This window comes from Candoia aspera, chromosome 1, assembly GCF_035149785.1.
Source record: "Candoia aspera isolate rCanAsp1 chromosome 1, rCanAsp1.hap2, whole genome shotgun sequence".
NCBI lineage: Eukaryota > Metazoa > Chordata > Lepidosauria > Squamata > Boidae > Candoia > Candoia aspera.
Window position 1 is genome coordinate 64,503,011 of NC_086153.1, and position 22,211 is coordinate 64,525,221.

The 22,211-nt window shown below is 39.8% G+C and overlaps 1 protein-coding gene across 1 annotated transcript in view; it reads right to left on the reverse strand.

Moving 5' to 3' along the window:
* Window positions 1-3,129: 3,129 nt before the first annotated feature.
* Window positions 3,130-22,211, reverse strand: part of TTC27 (tetratricopeptide repeat domain 27) — an 88,048-nt gene continuing 68,966 nt past the window's right edge. The window contains exons 17-20 of the mRNA XM_063305502.1: window positions 18,795-18,992; window positions 9,149-9,260; window positions 6,712-6,812; window positions 3,130-4,613 (exon numbers count right to left, since the gene is read on the reverse strand). Of these exons, the coding sequence (XP_063161572.1) occupies window positions 4,491-4,613; window positions 6,712-6,812; window positions 9,149-9,260; window positions 18,795-18,992 (534 nt within the window). The 3' untranslated portion in view covers window positions 3,130-4,490. The remainder of the gene's footprint in view (window positions 4,614-6,711; window positions 6,813-9,148; window positions 9,261-18,794; window positions 18,993-22,211) is intronic.

The window sequence follows — 22,211 nt, forward strand, 5'->3', positions numbered from 1 at the left end:
AAAGCCGAAAGGACAGCTAGCAGCCGACAGTGCTGGTGGTGAACGGCGAATCCGATGTTCTAAGGATCAACATGCCATTGGAACCTGGAATGTAAGATCTATGAGCCAGGGCAAATTGGATGTGGTTATTGGTGAGATGTCAAGATTAAAGATAGACATTTTGGGCATCAGCGAACTGAAATGGACTGGAATGGGCCACTTCACATCAAATGACCACCAGATCTACTACTGTGGACAAGAGGACCACAGAAGAAATGGAGTAGCCTTCATAATTAATAGTAAAGGGGCTAAAGCAGTGCTTGGATACAATCCAAAAAATGACAGAATGATCTCAATTCGAATTCAGGGCAAGCCATCTAACATCACAGTGATCCAAATATACGCCCCAACCACAGATGCTGAAGAAGCTGAAGTAGAGCAGTTCTATGAGGATCTGCAGCACCTACTGGACAACACGCCTAAAAGAGATGTTATTTTCATCACGGGAGACTGGAATGCTAAGGTGGGCAGTCAAATGACACCTGGAATTACAGGTAAGCATGGCCTGGGAGAACAAAATGAAGCAGGACATAGGCTGATAGAATTTTGCCAAGACAACTCACTCTGCATAACGAACACTCTCTTCCAACAACCTAAGAGACGGCTTTATACATGGACTTCACCAGATGGACAACACCGAAATCAGGTTGACTACATCCTTTGCAGCCAAAGGTGGCGGTCATCTATACAGTCGGTAAAAACAAGACCTGGAGCTGACTGTAGTTCTGATCACGAACTTCTTCTTGCACAATTTAGGATCAGACTAAAGAGATTAGGCAAGACCCAAAGATCAGCTAGATATGAGCTCACTAATATCCCTCAGGAATATGCAGTGGAGGTAAAGAATCGATTTAAGGGACTGGACTTAGTAGATAGGTCCCGGAAGAACTCTGGACAGAAGTTCGCAACATTGTTCAGGAGGCGGCAACAAAATACATCCCAAAGAAAGAGAAAACCAAGAAGGCAAAGTGGCTGTCTGCTGAGACACTAGAAGTAGCCCAAGAAAGAAGGAAAGCAAAAGGCAACAGTGATAGGGGGAGATATGCCCAATTAAATGCAAAATTCCAGAGGTTAGCCAGAAGAGATAAGGAATTATTTTTAAACAAGCAATGCGCGGAAGTGGAAGAAGACAATAGAATAGGAAGGACAAGAGACCTCTTCCAGAAAATTAGAAACACTGGAGGTAAATTCCAGGCAAAAATGGGTATGATCAAAAACAAAGATGGCAAGGACCTAACAGAAGAAGAAGAGATCAAGAAAAGGTGGCAAGAATATACGGAAGACCTGTATAGGAAGGATAACAATATCGGGGATAGCTTTGACGGTGTGGTCAGTGAGCTAGAGCCAGACATCCTGAAGAGTGAGGTTGAATGGGCCTTCAGAAGCATTGCTAATAACAAGGCAGCAGGAGACGACGGCATCCCAGCTGAACTGTTCAAAATCTTGCGAGATGATGCTGTCAAGGTAATGCATGCTATATGCCAGCAAATTTGGAAAACACAGGAATGGCCATCAGATTGGAAAAAATCAACTTACATCCCCATACCAAAAAAGGGAAACACTAAAGAATGTTCAAACTATCGAACAGTGGCACTCATTTCACATGCCAGTAAGGTAATGCTCAAGGTCCTGCAAGGTAGACTTCAGCAATTCATGGAGCGAGAATTGCCAGATGTACAAGCTGGGCTTAGAAAAGGCAGAGGAACTAGGGACCAAATTGCCAATATCCGATGGATAATGGAAAAAGCCAGGGAGTTTCAGAAAAACATCTATTTCTGTTTTATTGACTATTCTAAAGCCTTTGACTGTGTGGACCATAACAAATTGTGGCAAGTTCTTAGCAGTATGGGGATACCAAGTCATCTTGTCTGCCTCCTAAAGAATCTCTGTAACGACCAAGTAGCAACAGTAAGAACAGACCACGGAACAACGGACTGGTTTAAGATTGGGAAAGGAGTACGGCAGGGCTGTATACTCTCACCCTACCTATTCAACTTGTACGCAGAACACATCATGCGACATGCTGGGCTTGAGGAATCCAAGGCTGGAGTTAAAATCGCTGGAAGAAACATTAACGATCTCAGATATGCAGATGATACCACTTTGATGGCTGAAAGCGAAGAGGAACTGAGGAACCTTATGATGAAGGTGAAAGAAGAAAGTGCAAAAGCTGGCTTGCAGCTAAACCTCAAAAAAACCAAGATTATGGCAACCAGCTTGATTGATAACTGGCAAATAGAGGGAGAAAATGTAGAAGCAGTGAAAGACTTCGTATTCCTAGGTGCAAAGATTACTGCAGATGCTGACTGCAGTCAGGAAATCAGAAGACGCTTAATCCTTGGGAGAAGAGCAATGACAAATCTCGATAAAATAGTTAAGAGCAGAGACATCACACTGACAACAAAGGTCCGCATTGTTAAAGCAATGGTGTTCCCTGTAGTAACATATGGCTGCAAGAGCTGGACCATAAGGAAGGCTGAGAGAAGGAAGATCGATGATTTTGAACTGTGGTGTTGGAGGAAAATTCTGAGAGTGCCTTGGACTGCCAGAAGATCAAACCAGTCCATCCTCCAGGAAATCAAGCCAGACTGCTCACTTGAGGGAATATTAAAGGCAAAACTGAAATACTTTGGCCACACAGTGAGAAGACAGGACACCCTGGAGAAGATGCTGATGCTAGGGAGAGTGGAGGGCAAAAGGAAGAGGGATCGACCAAGGGCAAGGTGGATGGATGATATTCTAGAGGTGACGGACTCGTCCCTGGGGGAGCTGGGGGTGTTGACGACCGACAGGAAGCTCTGGCGTGGGCTGGTCCATGAAGTCACGAAGAGTCGGAAGCGACTGAATGAATAAACAACAACATGTCAAAATTCATTGGGAATGAGACTAAAAGTAAGACAAGTCTCCATTATATGGTGAGTCCCACTGTCTGGCCCGCCAATCTCTACAAATATGGAGCTGGAGAAGATACAGAATGAGCAATTCAGTAAGCCATATAAATTGTGGGCTTTGATCTATGAAAGAAAAGAGCAACGGAACTAGAATAATGGGGCAGTATATGAATACAAAATTCTCTGAACAAACAGTAAATTTAGGAGAAATATAAGAAATACTTTTTTATACAATGCAAAATCAAGTTACAGAATTGAACCCGCAAATGTAATTTATAGCCAATATTTTTGTAACTTTCAAAAAGGATTGAACGAAGAGGATACATTAATGGCTGTTAGTTACAATTGCATAAAATTTTCACATTCAGCAGCAATGTATCTTAGAAGATCAATTGTCAGAGATAAACAAGTAGAATTACTGCATCATACCTAGCAAGGAAAAGCTTTCATACCAAGCCAAGCATGCAGAAACTACAGTTTATGGGATGCATGCAGCCTGACTCTACCACTTTTACAGCTCCCACAGATTTCCAGGTCAGATTTGTTTTTTGGCATGGGGCAAGATTTTGCCCTTAAAATCCCCACCAGGCCTGACCCAATCCACTTTCGATGGAAGTTGCATATTCCTGCACTAAATCAAAATCTACCCATCTTTTGTTAAGTACTGTAAGTCACAATTGGTTTGGTACATACCGCATACTAAGCTAACCCCTGGCAAACTATATTAGGACTTCATGTGATGGACCAGTCTAACAAAGGACATCTTATTTTCCATTTTTAGATGGCTGAAGATACAAAGCCAGCATCTAACCCCAGCCCAGGCAAAACTATTGATGTTAGTGTTGCTAGGCCCATGCTTATTAACACACACACACACACGCACATACCTCTTATGGAAGCGAAGCCATAGGTGGTCCTATACTCTTAAACGTCTGTTTTGAAAATGGTTAGCATAAAATTTCTCAGCAAGATCTGATGAGAGTTCATGGTCTGCAGCAGAGAAAGCTACTTCTGTGCCGTTTTGTTCTAGGAACATGATGCCTATTCTTTGGGTGTTAATATTTGCATTTGAAAAACACAGGCTAAGGAAAAGAGAGTCCTCAAGCTTTAAATAGAAGACAGTCATTTCCATTTTTTATTCCCTCCTTCCATATTTCCAGGTTCCTGTAGACACAATCATATCAAATAGCCCTTTCCTTTCCACTATGAACAAACTCTCCAATTATTCATAGCCTTAAAGTGCATAACTATGGACAGAAGCCAATTCTTTTGCAGTGGGGCAGAACTAATCTTAAAGAAAAAAGGGCTTCTAAATAAAAACCAGTCATAATTTGTTCCATAAAATCCAAGCCAATGCAAATCACGTATAGCTGAGAACGAACAAATAGGACCAGAAAAACTTGTTGGCAACAATTAATAGCTGTATGGTATACAGAAGTATTTATTTAAGAGGTGCCTTTGGGCATCTGATTTACTGAATGCTCATTAGCACAAGCTATAACCAGAGAAGTATGCCAGCCTTGCCCTTCTGTCTTTCCAAGAAATCGGATCTTCTTTTTCTCAAGTCTGATTCCTTAGCTGGTTGCTAAGTTCTTGCAGTTCCATTATCAAATTCTCCATTGCTGCCACTTCTTCAGCGAGGTCACTGGAAACTTCACCATTCACAGCATCTGCAAAATTTTGCTACACAAGAAAATTAAAACCAATTTTTACTGGAAACTTTAGTTTAAGTAAGGCACAAGATTAAAAAAATTCTAATCACAATCATTTCCATAACTTCAGTGATGTCATTTCTTTATGGTGCCTACAAAGGATTATTCCCTTTCCAAAGGCAGCAAGCTGGTGTTCCTCCGTGGGTGACAAATGAGGAACATCTCTCCATGCAATGTTAATCTATTTGGAACAGTTAGGTCAGTTTTCAATCTGCATGCCAAATGAAGCAGATTCTAACATTGTGTCGGACAAAAATTCTAAAAAATGGGAAGAAAGAGCAGAACTCCACTGGAAGGCACAGTAGGGCTACCTATCAAAACAGATTCTTGAGAGATTTCAGTGCTAAGCCTTGGGCAATAAGGTCTTCTTGATGCACTTTGGAGAAGTTTCAGGATTACTAGGGTCTAGTATTCTGTTCTGTAAAGCAGGGGTCCAAAACTGTTTTCCAGGCTGAAGACCTCACATAGAAGTACTTACCATGGCCTTTGTTATAAAAAAACAGTGGACAAGGCCAGGGCAAACATTACATTCAAAATTAAATTACATTTACTCTATAGAGTTAATAAGATTTGCTCTACAGCAAATTAATAATTAATTCTCCCCTTCTATCAATTAGAGCTTGCTGACAACCTCAGGGGAACTCTGAGGACCATAGCCAAGGCACCGGAGGCTATACACATAGTCCTGGGTCTACAAGCTGTGCAGCCATGCTGTAAAGTCCTAGCTTTGATCTCCTTGTTTATGTAGTCACTGTTTTTGTAGACGGTTCAGTAGCCAAGCTCTGAGCATTTCAAAAGAATGAAAGAATCATATCTTAAAAATAACAGAATTGGGCACCAAAAGGTCCATAATGGAAGTGCTGGACAAGGACCTCTAGTAGGCCTTATCAGAGGTAGTGAACTCTCTCATCCCCTTGGGCCTGAAGTGAGAGTCAGGCATTCTCAGTTAGCTCTTCCCCTCCTGGATGAGTGGATAAAGAGGAATATGTGGAGCAGGGAAGAGCAGAAACTATGGTGAGCTTCAGAGGTATCATTTCTCTTCCATTGTAACTTTAGATTGCAGGGCATTTGCATCTGCTGCCTGTAGCATTTGACAGCTGGGCAAGAGTGGATGGGATGAATGAGCTATGAGATGCACAATGCTGCACTGTCACATCCTTTGCAGCGGAAGCCAAGTTCTGTGAGTTAATCTTGCAGCAACTAATTATCATGCAGTTTCTGACTGGCCACACTGAGGAAAGCTGGAGAAGAATTCAGTTTTCCTCTTGTTTTGTGAGTTCTCAGTCAAAGTCATTATGTGAGCACCTAACCAAAAGTCAGAGCAGACTGGGATTATTGGAAGTGGGGCTAAGAACTGTGGTTTCAGGTCTCAGAGCAGACCAGTTCCTCCTGCCATCTGCCTTCCTAGTCTCTACAGGACAGTATCAGACAATTCTACAGGTGCACAGGGCAACTTCACTTCTACTTTTATCCACATAGTTTAACTCCCTTCCATGCTTTTTTCTCATGAGAGACCACATTAAGAGCTATTCTAAGGGAGCAGGGCCAGGAGTTCTTCCATCGTTATGTCTTTCTCATCTCCCCACCCCACCCCTCCTCTTTACAACTGTTAATTATTGCATTTCCATGGTATCGCTGGCAGCAAATGTCATAATGCAGCTGTCATTCAAAATTGCTTTCTTAAGAAGCAGCCAGTTCTTGGAAGATATGTAACAGGAGGGTATTTGTAGCTACTGAATCCAGTACAGTTCTCACAAACTGATTTGTTATTAAAACAGGCTACCCCTTCATCCCACCTGTCAGTGTAAAGAAGAGGTAATGCAGTTCCTTCCATCCCAATGCCCTCCGGATATGCTGTGATACAGCTCCAATTTCCTAGCCACTGAGCCAGTCATTGGCCATGCTGACTAGAAATCCTGGGATTCATATTCCCAAGGTATCTGGAGCACAGGAGGTTGAGGAAAGTTGAATTAACAAAACCAATAGCTCTTGAAAACTTCAGCCATAGCCCATGGATCTCTCTCTCTCTGTTCCAGAGAACCCTTTAATGAAATCCATCTCAGCCTCACCTTTGCTTTGGCTACCAAACCACGCAAGTTGAGTCGAGCAGAAGAGAGTGTTGGCAAGGCTTCTTGGTAATTAGCTTTCATTCTGCTGCATTTCATTGCCACTGGAATTTTAAAGGACAAAACAAAGTTGGGTGATAGCAATAATAGCATGATTATCATAAATGATTACTTAACTCTCAGTTACTTCTTACTGGGGAGAAAAAGCTTCCTAATTCATTAAAAGAAGGATCCATACAAACATTAAAGATAAGGCAATAGCCTGCAATTGTTATTACAAAAGGAATTATTGACACCACAGCAATAAATTTGTTCCCCCCACCCCCAAATGTTGACTTTACATGTAGTATCACTGGAATGTAGAGCTCTGTGATTACATTTAAGGTTGCAGCCTAAGTTGCTAACATGCAACAATTTATTTTTTACATATCTTATTTAATAATGCATACAAGTGGAATACTTGCAACAAAACATTGCAATGGTCCTTCTCAGAATTCCAGTCAGCCCTGTCCTCTTCTGTGATATAAGAACCAGCATTGCATGCTCTTGATATATGTTTCCTGTCTTATAACAAAATGGGCAAACTACCATTCCAGTTAATGCTTCTCTGTGGTTCATAAATGATGCTGTTTTGGCTACCTAAGTGTCAGCATCACAGTATTGTATACGGAATCTGCAAGTGAAGGTTGCAGTGTGGAATACTCACTGTTATTCTTCCAGTCAGCCATGTCCTCTGTCCTCACTGTCCTTCCCATCCCATGCTGGTTTTAACTCTTAGCTAGTTAAGCTAGTCAGAGCATTCACAGCTACCAAACATACTTTGATCTTTTGCATGTAAAACTTGTGTCAGTTCAACAACTCCAGATCTCTGTGATCAAATGTCAGATGTGTTCAACAGCTGAGATTATTTGTATATAGTGTTATGGTGTAGAACTAGTCCGTCCTTCCTTCCTTCCTTCCTCACTGTGGCTCAACAGAGCTTGGAGGTGCACATTTCCACAAATTTCCATGCTCTCTCTTCTAGGCGCTGCTGGGATTTTTAATTATTTATTTTTTGCACACAACTAGACAAATGCAGAATATGAAATAAGATGCAAACAATTTGTTTTATTTCCATTTTCCATTTAATGGAATTAAGGAGATTTTGATTACTGCAGGACCTGTGGCATCTTGAATCAGGACAGAGATTATTTTACTTTGTTCTCAATATTTTCAAGTTAGAAAGTCTGAAGATGATGGCAGCCAGCTCAAAGCAGCACTGAATATCCAGTTTTTTATGTTTGCTCTATAACATACCACTTCACTCATTGTGGGGTAGCATAATGTTCTGTGCTTCTGCATCCTTAATGCATATCACTGGCTTCTGATAGTTGGAAGTGTCATCAGGGCATCTGCAACAAGCTGAGATTTCATCAAATTGGCAAAACATGAATTATGACATCGTAACACATGTTCTGCATGTTAGTACTTGCATGTGACACTGCAATGCAAGTACAAAAGGGGCAGAATTTGCATTGCAATGTCATGATGCATATTTGTCAACTGCCCTGTCAGGATATCCATGACTATCATGTTATATCATGGCATTACGTTTTATATAAAGCCGTATATATGAGAAGAGAAAATCAAATGTAATGCAACCATTTTCAGAACCAGATGGTCATTTAAACTTCTAGCTTGTGCCTTAGAACACTAGGATCTTCTAAGTTAATTGTTGTTTCCACTTTTTAAAAATGAGATTTGGAACTGATGTTGAAACATGTACATGTCAAAATCCCTGTGCTGTGATGTCAATATGCCAACACTTAGCTCTGTAATCACACTAGATTTCAGTTTCTAAAATCGTAGCAAACTCTAGAAAACCTGAAAGGCCTAAGTAAAGAAAATGAAAAAGTAAAAAAATAAAGATTGTCAATGCCTCGATTCAGCATGCTAGAGTATTGGCTATCAGGAGTAAAAATGTATTTTATCAATTCCTCCCCACTATAACGTCTGTTCCTAATTATAAGAGGTCTCCAAAACACCATGTGCCCTTTTCTCAACTTTTTGAGGCTAGGAGTCACTTTTAATTTCAACCTTTTCATTACTGCTTACTGAGCGAAGGCTTCTTTCTGAAGTGGCAGAAGCAAAGCAGGTAAAGATGCCCTTGAGTCAAGTGCAACTTATGAAGACTACCTAGTCTAAATAATGCAGTTTTTGTGGCAGTGTAACAAAAAGATTTAGCAGGTCCTACTCTGCTTAGCTTCCAATCCCAGATAGGGTTGCCCCAAAAATATTTACTTCAGGTACAGTTGCTACATCTCACTTCCCCTTCCCTCAACTTGGAAATTATATTCAGGTGTATGGCATGCTATGTCCGCTGCTTGTTGTTCTGATAAAAGGAACTTCATAAATAGGTAATCAGCCATGACTTATATCAACATTTTCATACAGGACATACCATGTGCGAGCTCTAGAGCATCTCTGGCTACTTTCTTAAAAGAGAAAGCATCTTTGTCCCAGTCTCCTGATTGGATTTCACATTTGTATGCTTTGGTGAGATACTGCAATGCCTGCAATGATAGAGGTACAGTGAACTTAAAAAATAAACTTGTTTTACTTTTGTGTGCATGCAAAGGCAAATTCCCCCTCTATAAAATATACCAGTCATATAATGACTGGTAATATGTTAGTTCCTCAGCTTTCAGGCAGCCCCCTTCTCTACAGCTGTAACACAGATGTTTTAGCTGTTTTTGTTTCTCAAGTATGACAGACATACAAGTAGCATGTGTTTAAGAGACAATTTTTAAGTTTAAAAAAATCTGTCTAGACAGATACATGTGACCCATATTTTGCTAGGTCACTGTGTTTAAATGCAGTTGAAAGTAAAAAGCACTTGTGTTTTCATAATTAGAGCCATTATGCAAAATACACAACTCATAAACTGCTCAAATATATCCAATGACTAAGGTGCCAATTTTATTCTGTATTGATTTTGCAGCTGAAAGAGCAACTTGGACTCTAAGGAGAAAGAAGTAGAAAACTAAGAGGAAGGTGAACTAAAACTAAGCAGAAACAAATGAAGGAAGACAATAAAATAAAATCAGTTTTGTAGTTTTCTAAATTAACACTCTAGTCTCTATGCTGAAATTTATTCAAATCCTTCTCTACAGATGTTGTGTTCAATTTTAGTAATCTATTATATATCATAGCATTTTGTATATGTTAATGTTGCTGCTGGTTTGTTTTTTCCCTCATAATTAATTTAACAGCATACTATTCTGATCACCCTGCTTCAAAAAATTGAGAAAAATGTTTTTCTACAGCAAAAGGTTATATTGGTTGGGGGGGATAAGCTTAGGAAAAAATGTGGGCAAAGGGGAGATGGGAAAAAGACATATAAATCATGCAAGATATGAAAAGTGTGAACAGAGGTAAGTTTTTCTTACTCTCAATATTAGATCTCCTGCTCATCCATTTAAGTTAAATATCAGAAATTTCAGAACCAATAAAAAGAGCTCCTTTTTTATACCCAGTGCTCACATGGAATTCACCAAAACACAGACAGTGGTGACCATTAATTTAATTTTTAAAAGGGGCTAGACTAGGGCATTGGTGGATAGTAGTTTTGATGGTGCCATACTACCCCTTGAATCACCGACAATATACATAAAGTACCAGCTGCTGGTCAGTAACATTGGAAAAAGGCTATCATCTTTCTCTCCATACCTGAAACATGACAGCAACATGAACACGAGGGCAATGGACCTCGTTGTGCATGGCGGCCATTAAATTATGAACTGGTTCATAGTTTTTGTGTTGTTTTATCTGCTTTGCATAGTTTTGCACAGTTGAAAGTATAAAAACATGTTAAAATTTTCAGAACCAAGTTAAGTCCTTCTTGACTCCTCATAGGGACACTTAAAAATTCCTGTGGCTTCCCAGAAAATACTAAGAAGGAATTTTCCACTGAGAAATGACTTCATGTTCTTCACATTGGGGGTTAAGAGTACCAGCTTGTTCAGTTTTAGCCTGGCAGTTCCAATCTGGAATGTGACTGCTAACGTACCCACATGACGCTTTTTTATTTTATTTAATTTATATTTTTTTAGCCTTAAGTGTGAACAGAGAACCGTGGCTTGTTCATAACAAGCAGATTCATAAGCCAAGATGAAGCCACAACTTATGACTTTGACTTGTTAAGAAAGAAACAAGTCAAGAGTTCCCAGTTCATACATACTGCTAAATATACCATGGCTGGAGCATGCCATGTCATGGCTGGAGCATGTCAGCTATTTGCTGGCAGGAAGAGCCAAGTGGGAGCAACTGAGCCATGTGCACAAACAGCTTATTCTTTAGACATGTGGCACATTGTGATAACTTAATGTGGCCTATGAATTCCATTTCCTGATGCTCTACATGCCGTCAGTATTTGAGGGATGGAGATGATGGCAGTGAGGCTACAGGCACTTAAAAAGCTCTGTTTGAAAACGGTGGCATAATCTTGCATTAAAACAAAACAAAATAAAATCTTACAGTATTCTGATATAAGTCCCACAAACATTTCACACTTTCAATTTACACATTATACTTTCAATTTTGATACTCAGTTAAATACAGAAACAGTCCAGAGGGCAAAAATAAACTAACCCTTCTTTAACAAAAATAGCCTGGTTACAGATGCTTCCTGACTTAAGAAACATAAAATGACATATGACTTTGACTCTTGGGAAATGGTTCCTTGAAATGGAATTTGCAAGTCACCACAGAGGATGAGGGGGATTAGGCAGGCTGGCATGTAGGCAAGGGTCTCTACTTAGGAGAGGGACAGCCGCATGGTGTGATACAGACGAGAAGAAAGAGTCATGTTACCAATATGAAGCTTGCTGAAAGAAGGTTTGAACTCAGGTAAAAGATTCAGGACGGATATAACCAAATGCCCAATAGAGCTCATTATTCTGGTGACAAGGAAGGGTTCCCCCCCTTCCCCTCTAATTACATAATCTCTTTATGAGTGATACGGAACCATTCGCAATTGGGCCCAGGGAAAGTCTCATGGAATCTTTGATAGCTTACTGCGACATGTTTGCTAGTCACTCAAATCCTCTGTGAAAGTAACAGTGTTATTAGAGAAGTCCAGAACAAAGTCTGCTCCTGTTTTATTACATGTTTTCAGTCACTGGTGCCTCAAGATATGGCCAAGGTGGTTGCTGAAGCTGAGTGACCATTTACCTCTTCCCGTCTTTCCTCTTCTGCCTTATAATAGTGGGGGGATGTGAGGTTGGCTTTAGAAAGTCATAAATGCCTCTTGGAAAGAATGGAAATGGTCCGGAAAATGTATCTATTATAAAATGTAGTTGCATGATTATTAATGGATATGGAAAATTAGATCAGATTATGCCAGTAAAATTATGCCCTTTCTGGGTTCAATTCAAAGTACTGTCTTTAATCCTTAAAACATCTTGCAGTTTGGGACCAAGTTACCTGCAAAATCGTTCCATCTCCACAGACCTATTTAAACCTTAAGAATCTCCATGGAGATCTTCATCCAGGCCATCTCATCAAAATATGTAAGGTGGCTGAGTCTGATGACTTTCATGTTCTGCCAGATTTTTTAAAATTATGATTTTAAGTCTGTAAATGTAATCTACTTTTTAAATTCTGCCATTTTTAAAAAACTGATGATATATAACGGGGGAGGAATCTGCACCCCTCAAGTCCTTTATGGTCATCATGGCTGAAAATTGACAGGATTATATCTCACCATGTTAAGGAAAGAAGCAACATGAAAACTGCCTTACAAGTTCTACATTAGGCTTACCTTAGTTTATTAAAAAAAAATACTCCTGAAACAAGAAAAAAAAAGCCCCACCCAATTTGCATCCTTGTCCTGCCCAAAGTAGCCCTTAGGATCTTAAAAAAAAATTTTTTTTAATAAGAATTTTATTAAGTTTCAAGACAAAGATAAAAGCTACGAAAAAATAAAAAAACTAAAAAAGAAAAGAAAGAAAGAAGAAAAACTAAAGAGATGTGAAAAAACAAGAGAATTTTTTTTCCAAGTTACAGAAGGATGGGACTTCTGACTTTCAAATCTTAAAAAATGTTAAGCATGCCTCTGGCTTCAAATGCTGTCAACCTCTGCTTTATAATTTGGTTTTTTTTTTTTCTACCACTGCATGCTGCAATGTATTGTTTTTATAGTTGTATTTTACTTTGTTGGACTTCACTGCCCATCAGTCCTATACAAAAGGGGAATGATACTTCATAATCTGTTGGTACAGGTATTTCTCCTCCCTCTTCTCCTCCCTGTATATGGAACCAGATAACTTAAGGAGTTTTTTTCTTACGATAAGTTCTACAGTATTTTGAATGGTGCAAACATAATCTTATATTCAGAGTCTAATGCTTCTTTTATGACAGGAAGGAAGGGGGATAACCCTCCCCCCCTCCCGAAAGAGTTAAGGAGAAATTTGAATTTGACCTGTCAGTTTGGATAGTGGACAGGGTCCATTAGAACTCAGGAAAGTCAAATGTCGAAGGCTCAACTCCCCCTCTCAGGTGGGATTTGAAAAAGAAAAGAGGGAAATCAGATTTTGCTTTTGATCTTTTTCTGTCCTAACAGTCAGGAATCACGCTAAGATGAGGAATAGGTCTCTAGTGTTTATTACTGCTACATAAGACAGAAAATCCTAACAAACTGAAGAAGCGTGGGAAAAACCCAGACAAACCCCAAAAGTTAAGGCGGGTCTGATCTGTGTCTCTTTGAATGGCTGCTTAATTCCTCAGTACTACGCATGCGTTTTCCCCCCTGGATAGAGGCCCCCTCCTGCTCGCCATCAGTACTCATGACATTTTCCTTTCATCCCAGGAAGAAAGGGGCTCCCTTCTCAATCTAGTTTCTGCCAAGTAAGAAAAGCAGCCCAGCCCAGAAGAAAGTTGGAGAATCAAGAGAAAATAGCTACCAAGGAAAACGTGGAGCTAATGCAAATTATGATAGTTCTCTTTATGTTACAGATTGATCTGAGCTGTTTGTCTGAATCCTTATTCCTATCTGTATTGTGTGTACACATATGGATGTGTATTTCTGCCTGGAAGATTAGCAACTGAGTTGAAGTCTGCAGGAGTCATGATAATTTGTCCCTTTCTCCATTGTCTTCAACTCTCATTTACTTCCTTAACCTTAATATACATAATAAAGAAGTCTGACTTTACTGAATTAACCCACTCACTCTGAGAGGTCTTTAACTTTAGAACATGCCCTGTCAAGCTAAATTACTGAGAAAAAGAAGTAGGAATGTTTTCCTACCCTGCTCTGTAATTTAAACCAACACAAATAGGTCCTTGAACTTGAATAAGGTGGATGGTGGCAACGCACCAAGGGGTATCCCAAGGGGGTCTCCCAAAGGGTAAGGAGACTGCAGGAGGACTGTAGATCTAGGGACCCCTTGGACCCAGTCAGGGGCCCATTCCACTACATCTCCAGGTACACACACATGCACTTGCAAAGAGACCACACCATTACAAGAGAGCATTACTACATGCTGGGCAGAGGGCAGATGATGGATCCTATAGTCTGGCTAGTTATCCAGATTCTTGAAATGAAATGCCCTCCTAGATATATCTTGATCTGACCGCAAGCAAAGCATTTATAATATTCTTAGACAAGAGAGTATTTTCAGGAGAGATGAGTTGGGCCTTAAGCCCCAAGAACGGAGAGTATACTCTTGCGTTGTTCAATTTGCAAACATTAGATGATTCTGGGGCTATATGAAAAATTTTGAGCTGGTTCACCAAGTCAGTTCTGATTCAGAAAAACAAAACAAAAAGACTCAACCCCCCACAATTAGACTACCAAAATGTAAAGCCATCCTTTTTCTACCTTAATATTATGCTGCAGCCAGAGCCACCTAAAGCCTATTCTTCAACACTAAATGAAGGAATGATAACCCTGGCCTGCATGTCACATCACTCTGGGATCTGAGGACCATCAGTATGTATGTGAGGTAATTTGAGATTTCTGCGTATTTTTAAATATGACACACCTATTATTTTTAAGACGTTATGTTATTCACCCAGATACTTTAGTCAAACCTACAGTTTCAGTGTCAAAAGTTTTTTGAGAGGTTCTTAAGTTTTTAGGAATTTTTATGAGTACATAGTGCAGTTTTGAAGTTTTGTATTATTCTATACTAAGCCAGGGAAGCCATTTATATTTGAGCCTGAAAAGCCTCTTTGTGGGTCATCCTCAATTAGCAATAATATTAATTAATATTCTGTTGCTGGGATACTGGAACTCAACAGTTTAAAACAAGGAAGCTGAAGTCACATCAAGGAAACTATTCATCTTGAATGTTGAATATTGAAGTGAGATTCATGCAATCTGGAAAAAAAAACTGAGAATGACGTTGCCAAAATGGATAGCCTCAGCGGAAAGCACATGGTTTAGCCATTGGTCTCCTTTGGCAGTGAATAAAGATTCTACATCATTTGATCAACACCACATCACAAGAAAAAATGTGCAGATTTCAACTTTTTCACTATTCCTCCATCTTGCTTTATCCCTTGCTGCTTTAGAGAGCTGTCTAACTCACAGGAGCAATTTTCTGGCTAATGCAAGGGCTGCAACGAGAGGAAAATTAAGGTTAAAAAAAATCTTCATTCAGTGAATGAAAGTAAGGAACCAAGTTTATGATTTACTGATCTGAGGATCTCTATTTCTGAAATAAAAAGAAATGACTATTTTTAATTATTAAACATCTTGATTATTCCTTTGACTTTATTTCATGGAATATGTGTATGTCAGGCATGCTAGAATGAATATTTTGCTGCTGATATATGTTCCATTGTACAGAGGTCTGGCTCTGCCAGAAGTGTATGGTATACTATGACAAACAATACAGGTAGTTCTCAGGTTACGATGGCAATTGGAGCAGAATGGCAGTTGCTAAGCAACACGATTGTAAAGTGCAATGTCACATGACTGCGTCACTTAGCTATGGCAATTCCGACAGTCCTGGTTGCCATCGTTAAGCGAGGACCTCACATGACTGTGACTTCTGACTTCCTGCTGGCTTTCCCATTGACTTTGCTTGTGGGAAGCTAGCAAGGTACATCAGAAATCATGATCATGAGACCACAGCTGACTGTGATGTCATAATCGCGAGCTGGGTGCCAAGTGCCTGGATTGCGATCATGTGACTGCAGGGATACTGCAACAGCTGGAACTCTAAGGACCCGTCACAAGTCCCCCTCATTCAGTGCCACCGCAAGTTTGAACGGTCACTGAACAAGTGGTCATAACCCAAGGACCACCTGTAAAGTATATCGTAGTATTTTTATTGCTGTATCAAAAACAGGGCTGTAAGGTAATACTGAAAGCTAGTTGAATTGTCAATTGCTTCAGAAAAGCAATGGCATAATTGAATGACCACAAACACAGGGATAGGGAGACAGCTCACTTGACAGAATGTTAAAACATAATGTAGCTTCTGTGAAATATCACTTGGCTGGAGTAACGTTTTTTCACAAGAAATTAAGGATAAAACAATCTCTGTGTTATTACAAAGCACTCCTACAAATTCAAGCTCACTATCTAAATGCTCTGCTGAAGATTCCTAGGTAACTTATAATACAAGATGGAGGTGAGCTTTGTTTCCATTCCCAATCTGTTTCTGACTCAGGCGATAAAGCAAGAAAGGATAGCGAAGCAGATAAAGAAAAATTTACAGATTTCATTCACAAATGGTAATTATGAGAATTCATGCACAAGATTTCCAATCAGTTATTTTCATGTGATAGGCATGTGCCCTATTTCAACTTTTAGGGTGCCCAATCTGTGTTATGGTAGAGTCTACATTTTTCACTGCAGATTAGGAGGGTCTGCTACAAGTCCTGTTCTTTGTGCTCTGTGGCCTCCTTGCAAATGTCAAAATACTCCTAAATTACAATAAAATATTTTTACAAATGAAGGGTGACATCTTTTGTTGTTCTACATAGTGTGCCACTAAGAATTCACAAAAAGGATTGAATAATATGCTGTACATTATCTGGGTCAATGATTTCATGGATATTTGTGGAAGTATCACCCAGTATAAACCCATGATCAAGCAACTACAATATTTTGACAATGCTGCAGTTCTAATACTAGTTCGTGACATCCCAAGAAGAGGGTTTTTTGTAACCAAAGAGTTGAAATAAACCACTTAGTTCATCAAGTTCAATCCCTGTTCAATACAAGAATCAAAATTAAATTACAAATAAAACCTCTTACAAATGTCTATCCAGCCTGTGATTGAAAACATCTCACTAAAGGAACCCATTATCTCCTTAGACAGAATGAATGTTAGTCACTTATAGGAAAGATAGGGCTATATCCCATTATGTCTGTCCATTGAGGGAACAGCATCTGCCAACAAAATGGATGACCTCTCCTGCTGTTTGCACATACACCTAAATCTCCTCCAGATGGCTGGGAGATTTCTGGAATTGATTTAGGGGATATTGGAGGATAGAGTGGTTGGGTAGGGAGAGAACAATGGAAAAATTATTTTATCAGTAGAAGTTCACTTGTATAACATTGGATATAAGCCACAAGCAGAAACACTAGTTTTTCAAAAGAAAATTTATTATTTTTATTTCCTCTCTTACATGGGGATATCTCTTCCAAAGAAACTCAGCTTCAGCAATACAGATGTCTCAAACAGAGCCTAGGAATACTTTTAAAATGTAAGGGATAGTGAAATTACAGTGAAAATATAGTGAATTTCTAGATTAGGACTTGTTGCAAAAATACCACCAAGTAAATACCACTTTATTTACTAGGTTGTCAAGAGGGAGAATCTGTGCTATTTGAAAGGGAAGCCAACAAGAATAGTGAACAATCTTATTTTGCCTCTTTCGGATTATAAACATCCAATGTTTGCCCAGAATCAGGGCAATACGTTTGCATGATCTGCCACCAGGAGATAAGAAATTACATGGAGAGAAAGAAAAGATCTTTTCCTCATGGCAAGTATGCAACCCCCCCCCCAAAAAAAAACAAAGGAAAGAGGAGAATAGAGAAGAGAAAGGGATGTATAAATATTTGATTATAATGGTTAAAAGGAAGACAAAGTAACAACAAATGAACAAAGAATTGAAAAGAATAGTATGGTAAAAAACATACAAACCTTGTCTTTCTTTTTCTTCCTGATTAATCTCTTGTCCAACTCCCACACATGATCCCCATGTCTACCTAGTTTTCTAATGTTATTTATTATTTTTCCTTTCATTTTCTGCATTCTGCCAAGCTTTTCTTTCTACTCAGAGGCCTCCTTTTCACTCATCTTTCTTATCTTTGTTCTTTTTTCCAGTGTATTTCTCAGCCCTCTTCCTATATGGAGGAAGGGTGTCTCACACACTCATCATCAGAGAGAGGTACAGCTGCAGTACAACAGTTATGTGTCAGTAATACTAAAGGATCAGACTGACCTCATGGAACGGCTTAATAAGTGATCCCATACTGTGGGACTTCTATTAATGTTATACTAAATGGTAACAGTTTGATGATTGGAAACATTCTCTTCCACTGAAGGCTGCTGCATTAAGATAACACTTCAGCTATTGGAATTCCAAAGGAAGGCTGAAATGTATAAATCACTTTGCAGAAGACATATTGCTTAAAAGAAATACTTAGCAGTTCAGTACAGAACATCAGAATGAAACATATTAAAAAACTGCAGAGACCGTTCCCTATATCTAAAAAAGCAGATCAGATATTCTGTGAATTGCACATCTAACTGAATAAATACTACCTTAAGCAAGTTTGGAATCATAAGACATTTTTAATTCATCTGTCTTGAATGTGTATTTTTCTTAAGGGAAAGAAGTCTGTTATTTCATCCCACTGTTCCCTTCTTTGTTTTCTCTTTTTACTGATCTTTAAATTAAGTAGCCTTGCTAGTCAGGTTCCCAAACAAAGAGCTGCTACTGAAATATGAAATTCAAGCAAAGGATATTTCATGATCAAACCATATTCTCACAAAGGACACATCAAAACCCTAATATCAACATGAAAACAGCATGCATCTTTTCTGATATATGAACCGTATTCTGTCATTAGGATTTACCTTTTCTATGTCTTCATAGTTCTCATTCTGCCCATTTTCATAAAGCTTGGCATATAATCTCCAGATTTCTCCATCACTTGTCACTCGAGAAGTCACTCTGCCAAAGAGTGCCTGCAGTTTTCCCTTCAACCCTTTTGCTGTCTCTCCGTTACGGTCACTTACTCCATCCATCACTACTTTTACCAGAATCTTAAGCACCTTAGAGAGAAGGAAATTGTTAGTTACAATTTGACTCCCATAAAGCTGAGTGGATTTTCCAAAGTGCTTGCTAACATATGATTCATGATCAGAGCCGGAATTAGTATCCTGAATGAATAGATTAATTTATTAAAATAGTAATGTATTTAAAGATGCCACAAGATGCTATACAGGTAGTCTTTACTTAACAACCATTCAGACATCCAAAGCTTTGCTGATTTTGGGGTATTAATATTAAAACTGTAGTAGTTGCTCTGTTTTTATAGCCAATAGATGCCAGGCTATTAGCGCTTCTGCAGTAGATTCTAGTCTTTCTTATTTTCAGGACTGAAGGTGATCAACCTGAACTTTGACTCTTGCCCAAAATCCTAAAGAAGAGATTGGGCAAACTGCATCCAGTAAAACTCTAGGCAGACAAACAACACAAGTTACTTGCAGTAATTAAAGACTGCTGCCTACTGTGTTTTTCCTTTGTTCTATAACGTCCAAAAATCTATTTTACTTTGGGATTATCAACTATATCTATCCATCATCTGAAAGAACAGCTAAGTGAATGCAACACAGCAAATCATCTGTGGAAGAGGAGAGACCTCATTGACGTCACAGAAAAGGAGGTTGCATGTTTTTAAAAAATCTAAAAATATTTGTTTTGAGATTTTTTTCCCATGCTTGAAGCCTCACTGTGTCTTATTGACCATAAAGGATGAAACTTGTGATGGATATTCAAATCTGGCAGTAGTCACATAATACTATAATATTCCTGAATGCATGCTGAAGGCTGAAGTATCTATTCATGTTGCCCAAGCTTTCAGTTTAGAACATTATTTTAAGGAAAGAAGTATCAATTGGCAGCTTATGAGAAGCATTAAGCTTGCTCTCTTTCCCATCATCACTTCATGTACAAAGGAGGAAAGCTAAACCATCTTGGCTTCTTCTTCCAATTGGTATGAGAAAGGGTAAACTTTATTCTTTGACTCACGTTTTCCTCTAAGTGGACATAATGATTTAGAGGCACTTTTTTTCTTGCTTAAACTGGCTATTATAAGAAAGCCCATACAACCTCAACTTCTCTGAGGATTTGGACTACAACGCTTACAAATGGCTACCCATTGGCCAAGCTGACCAGGGTTTCTGACAATTATGTACCAAAACATATGAGGGCACCAGGTTGCCTATCACTCATAAAAGACCACAGGATGCCACTGCAGAGGAGGGTGGGCTAGATTGGTGTACTGGACTTAATGTGAAGGTCCTTTTTTCTACAATGGAAGCAAAGATCTGAAGTGGGCTTGTGGGCATGTCCCTCCCACCCACACCAGAGGCAGGGCTGGAAAATCTGATGTTGATTTTTGCAGGAGGAGATAGCTCTCTTCCCCAGTTTCAGAATGACAAGCCAAAAGAACAGCTCAGAGAAATAAAAATGAGATAGAAATGCAGGAGAGACAAGTTAGGCTCCATAAAAGTTGTGAATATTAAAGGGGCCCCAATATGTATCTTTTCATTTTTTTTCCTCTCTCAATACCTGGCTGAACTGAAAGCTCTGTCTCTGCCACAGAAAAAGGACTTCCATAATAAGTCTTCCTACAGCAGAGCCAGGGCCTTCTGAAGTGGGATATGTCAGAACTACCTTTGCTGAGAGCTACTTTCTGCCAGAGTTAATGTTACAAAAGAGGACATGAAGAATCACATGGCAGCCACAGAGATGTTTCCAGGGGACAGCTTCTGGTGGAGTGATCTGCCATATACTCTAAGGCAGTGGTTCTCAACATTTTGGTCTCAGAACCTCTTTACATTCTTAAAAATGACTGAGGACCCCAAAGACCTTTGGTTTATGTGGATTATGTCTATTGATATGTACTGCATTAGAAACTAAAACTGAGAAATGCTAAAATATTTATTTGACTTTGCAGACCCCTGAAAGGGTTTCAGGGGCTCCCAGGGGTCCCCAGACCACAATTTGAAAATCACTGCTCTAAAAGGCAAGCTGATTCTGAGTTCTGCAGGCGGATTTGATGCACAGCTTGATAGGGGAAGGTCTGTGGTCTAGCCGTAGCGTAGAAAAGAAACTAAGACACTGTCCAACATGCTGAATTCCTCTATTCTGCTCAGGCAGATCATGATGGCTCTTCTAATATCTAAGTTGTGTCTATTCCTCAATTTGGATTTAAAGCTGGGGGCAGACATCATGAAGATTGGGTCTAGGTGTAGAGCTACTGTATGATGTCTGGCTGGATGATGCAGACCTCCATTGTGACCTAGAAGGGTCAAAAGGTTTATCAAATGCTTTTAAGAAGGGTAAGCATGATGGGGGATTACTAGTTATGGGGAAACCCTCTGCCATTAGCAGACCAATAAGGGGGTCCATGAGGTGGTAACTTTGGACCTTTCAGGCCCAGTATTCTGCAGGCTTTCCTGAGCGACAAGCAGGGTACTGGGCATCTCTTCCTCCTGTGAAGTGGCTGCAGTAGAGGTCAAGAGAGAGATTCTTGGTGTGGGGGAGGAGGATGGAAGCTGATGTGTTTCCTCCCTTGTTTCACCCTGAGGTTTATCATGACCATATAGCCCAACTGGAACTTCCTGCTTTTCCAATTCCTCCTGAGGTATTTGGTTATAGGTGTGTTCCTGCACTGTCAGGACTGTAGTCTGTTGAGGAGCCTCATGGCCTTTCCTTGGGGTCACTGGGGAACAGGAGCTATCTGGAATTTAGGAGGAGATATTACCTGGCAAAGCCAATATAGAAGCTGGAATGCTATTGATCCATTAGTGAATGGTGGTGGGAGGACTGAATGCTGGCTCTGCTGACTTCCATCCCCTGCAATGCCTGTCTTGTCTAGGGGAATAGTGACACACGCACACCTCCGCTGCTGTAAGAAGCATGCAATTCACATCTGGCTACTCAGGAGCCACTGCACTGGCTTGTCTCTTCAGGGGATCATAGCAGAGAGGGAAACATGCATGATGCTGCAAAGTTAGAAGCCAAAGGCCTTATTTGCCACCCTCTCTGAGTTGAAAGCTCAGAGGAATTCCTGGGTAGCACACTGCTGTCTGTTAATTTTCGGGCCACTGGGCTAAAGGATCTCCAAAGAAGGCAAATGCCAAGAAAAGTGAAATGAAACTAAGAGAAAAAAGGAAATCCTGCAATCAAGATGGTTAGTGGAGCTCACAAATGTATGTGCTTTCTGGAGCAAAGCAAGGCTAAACTGGGCAAGGCTGCTACTT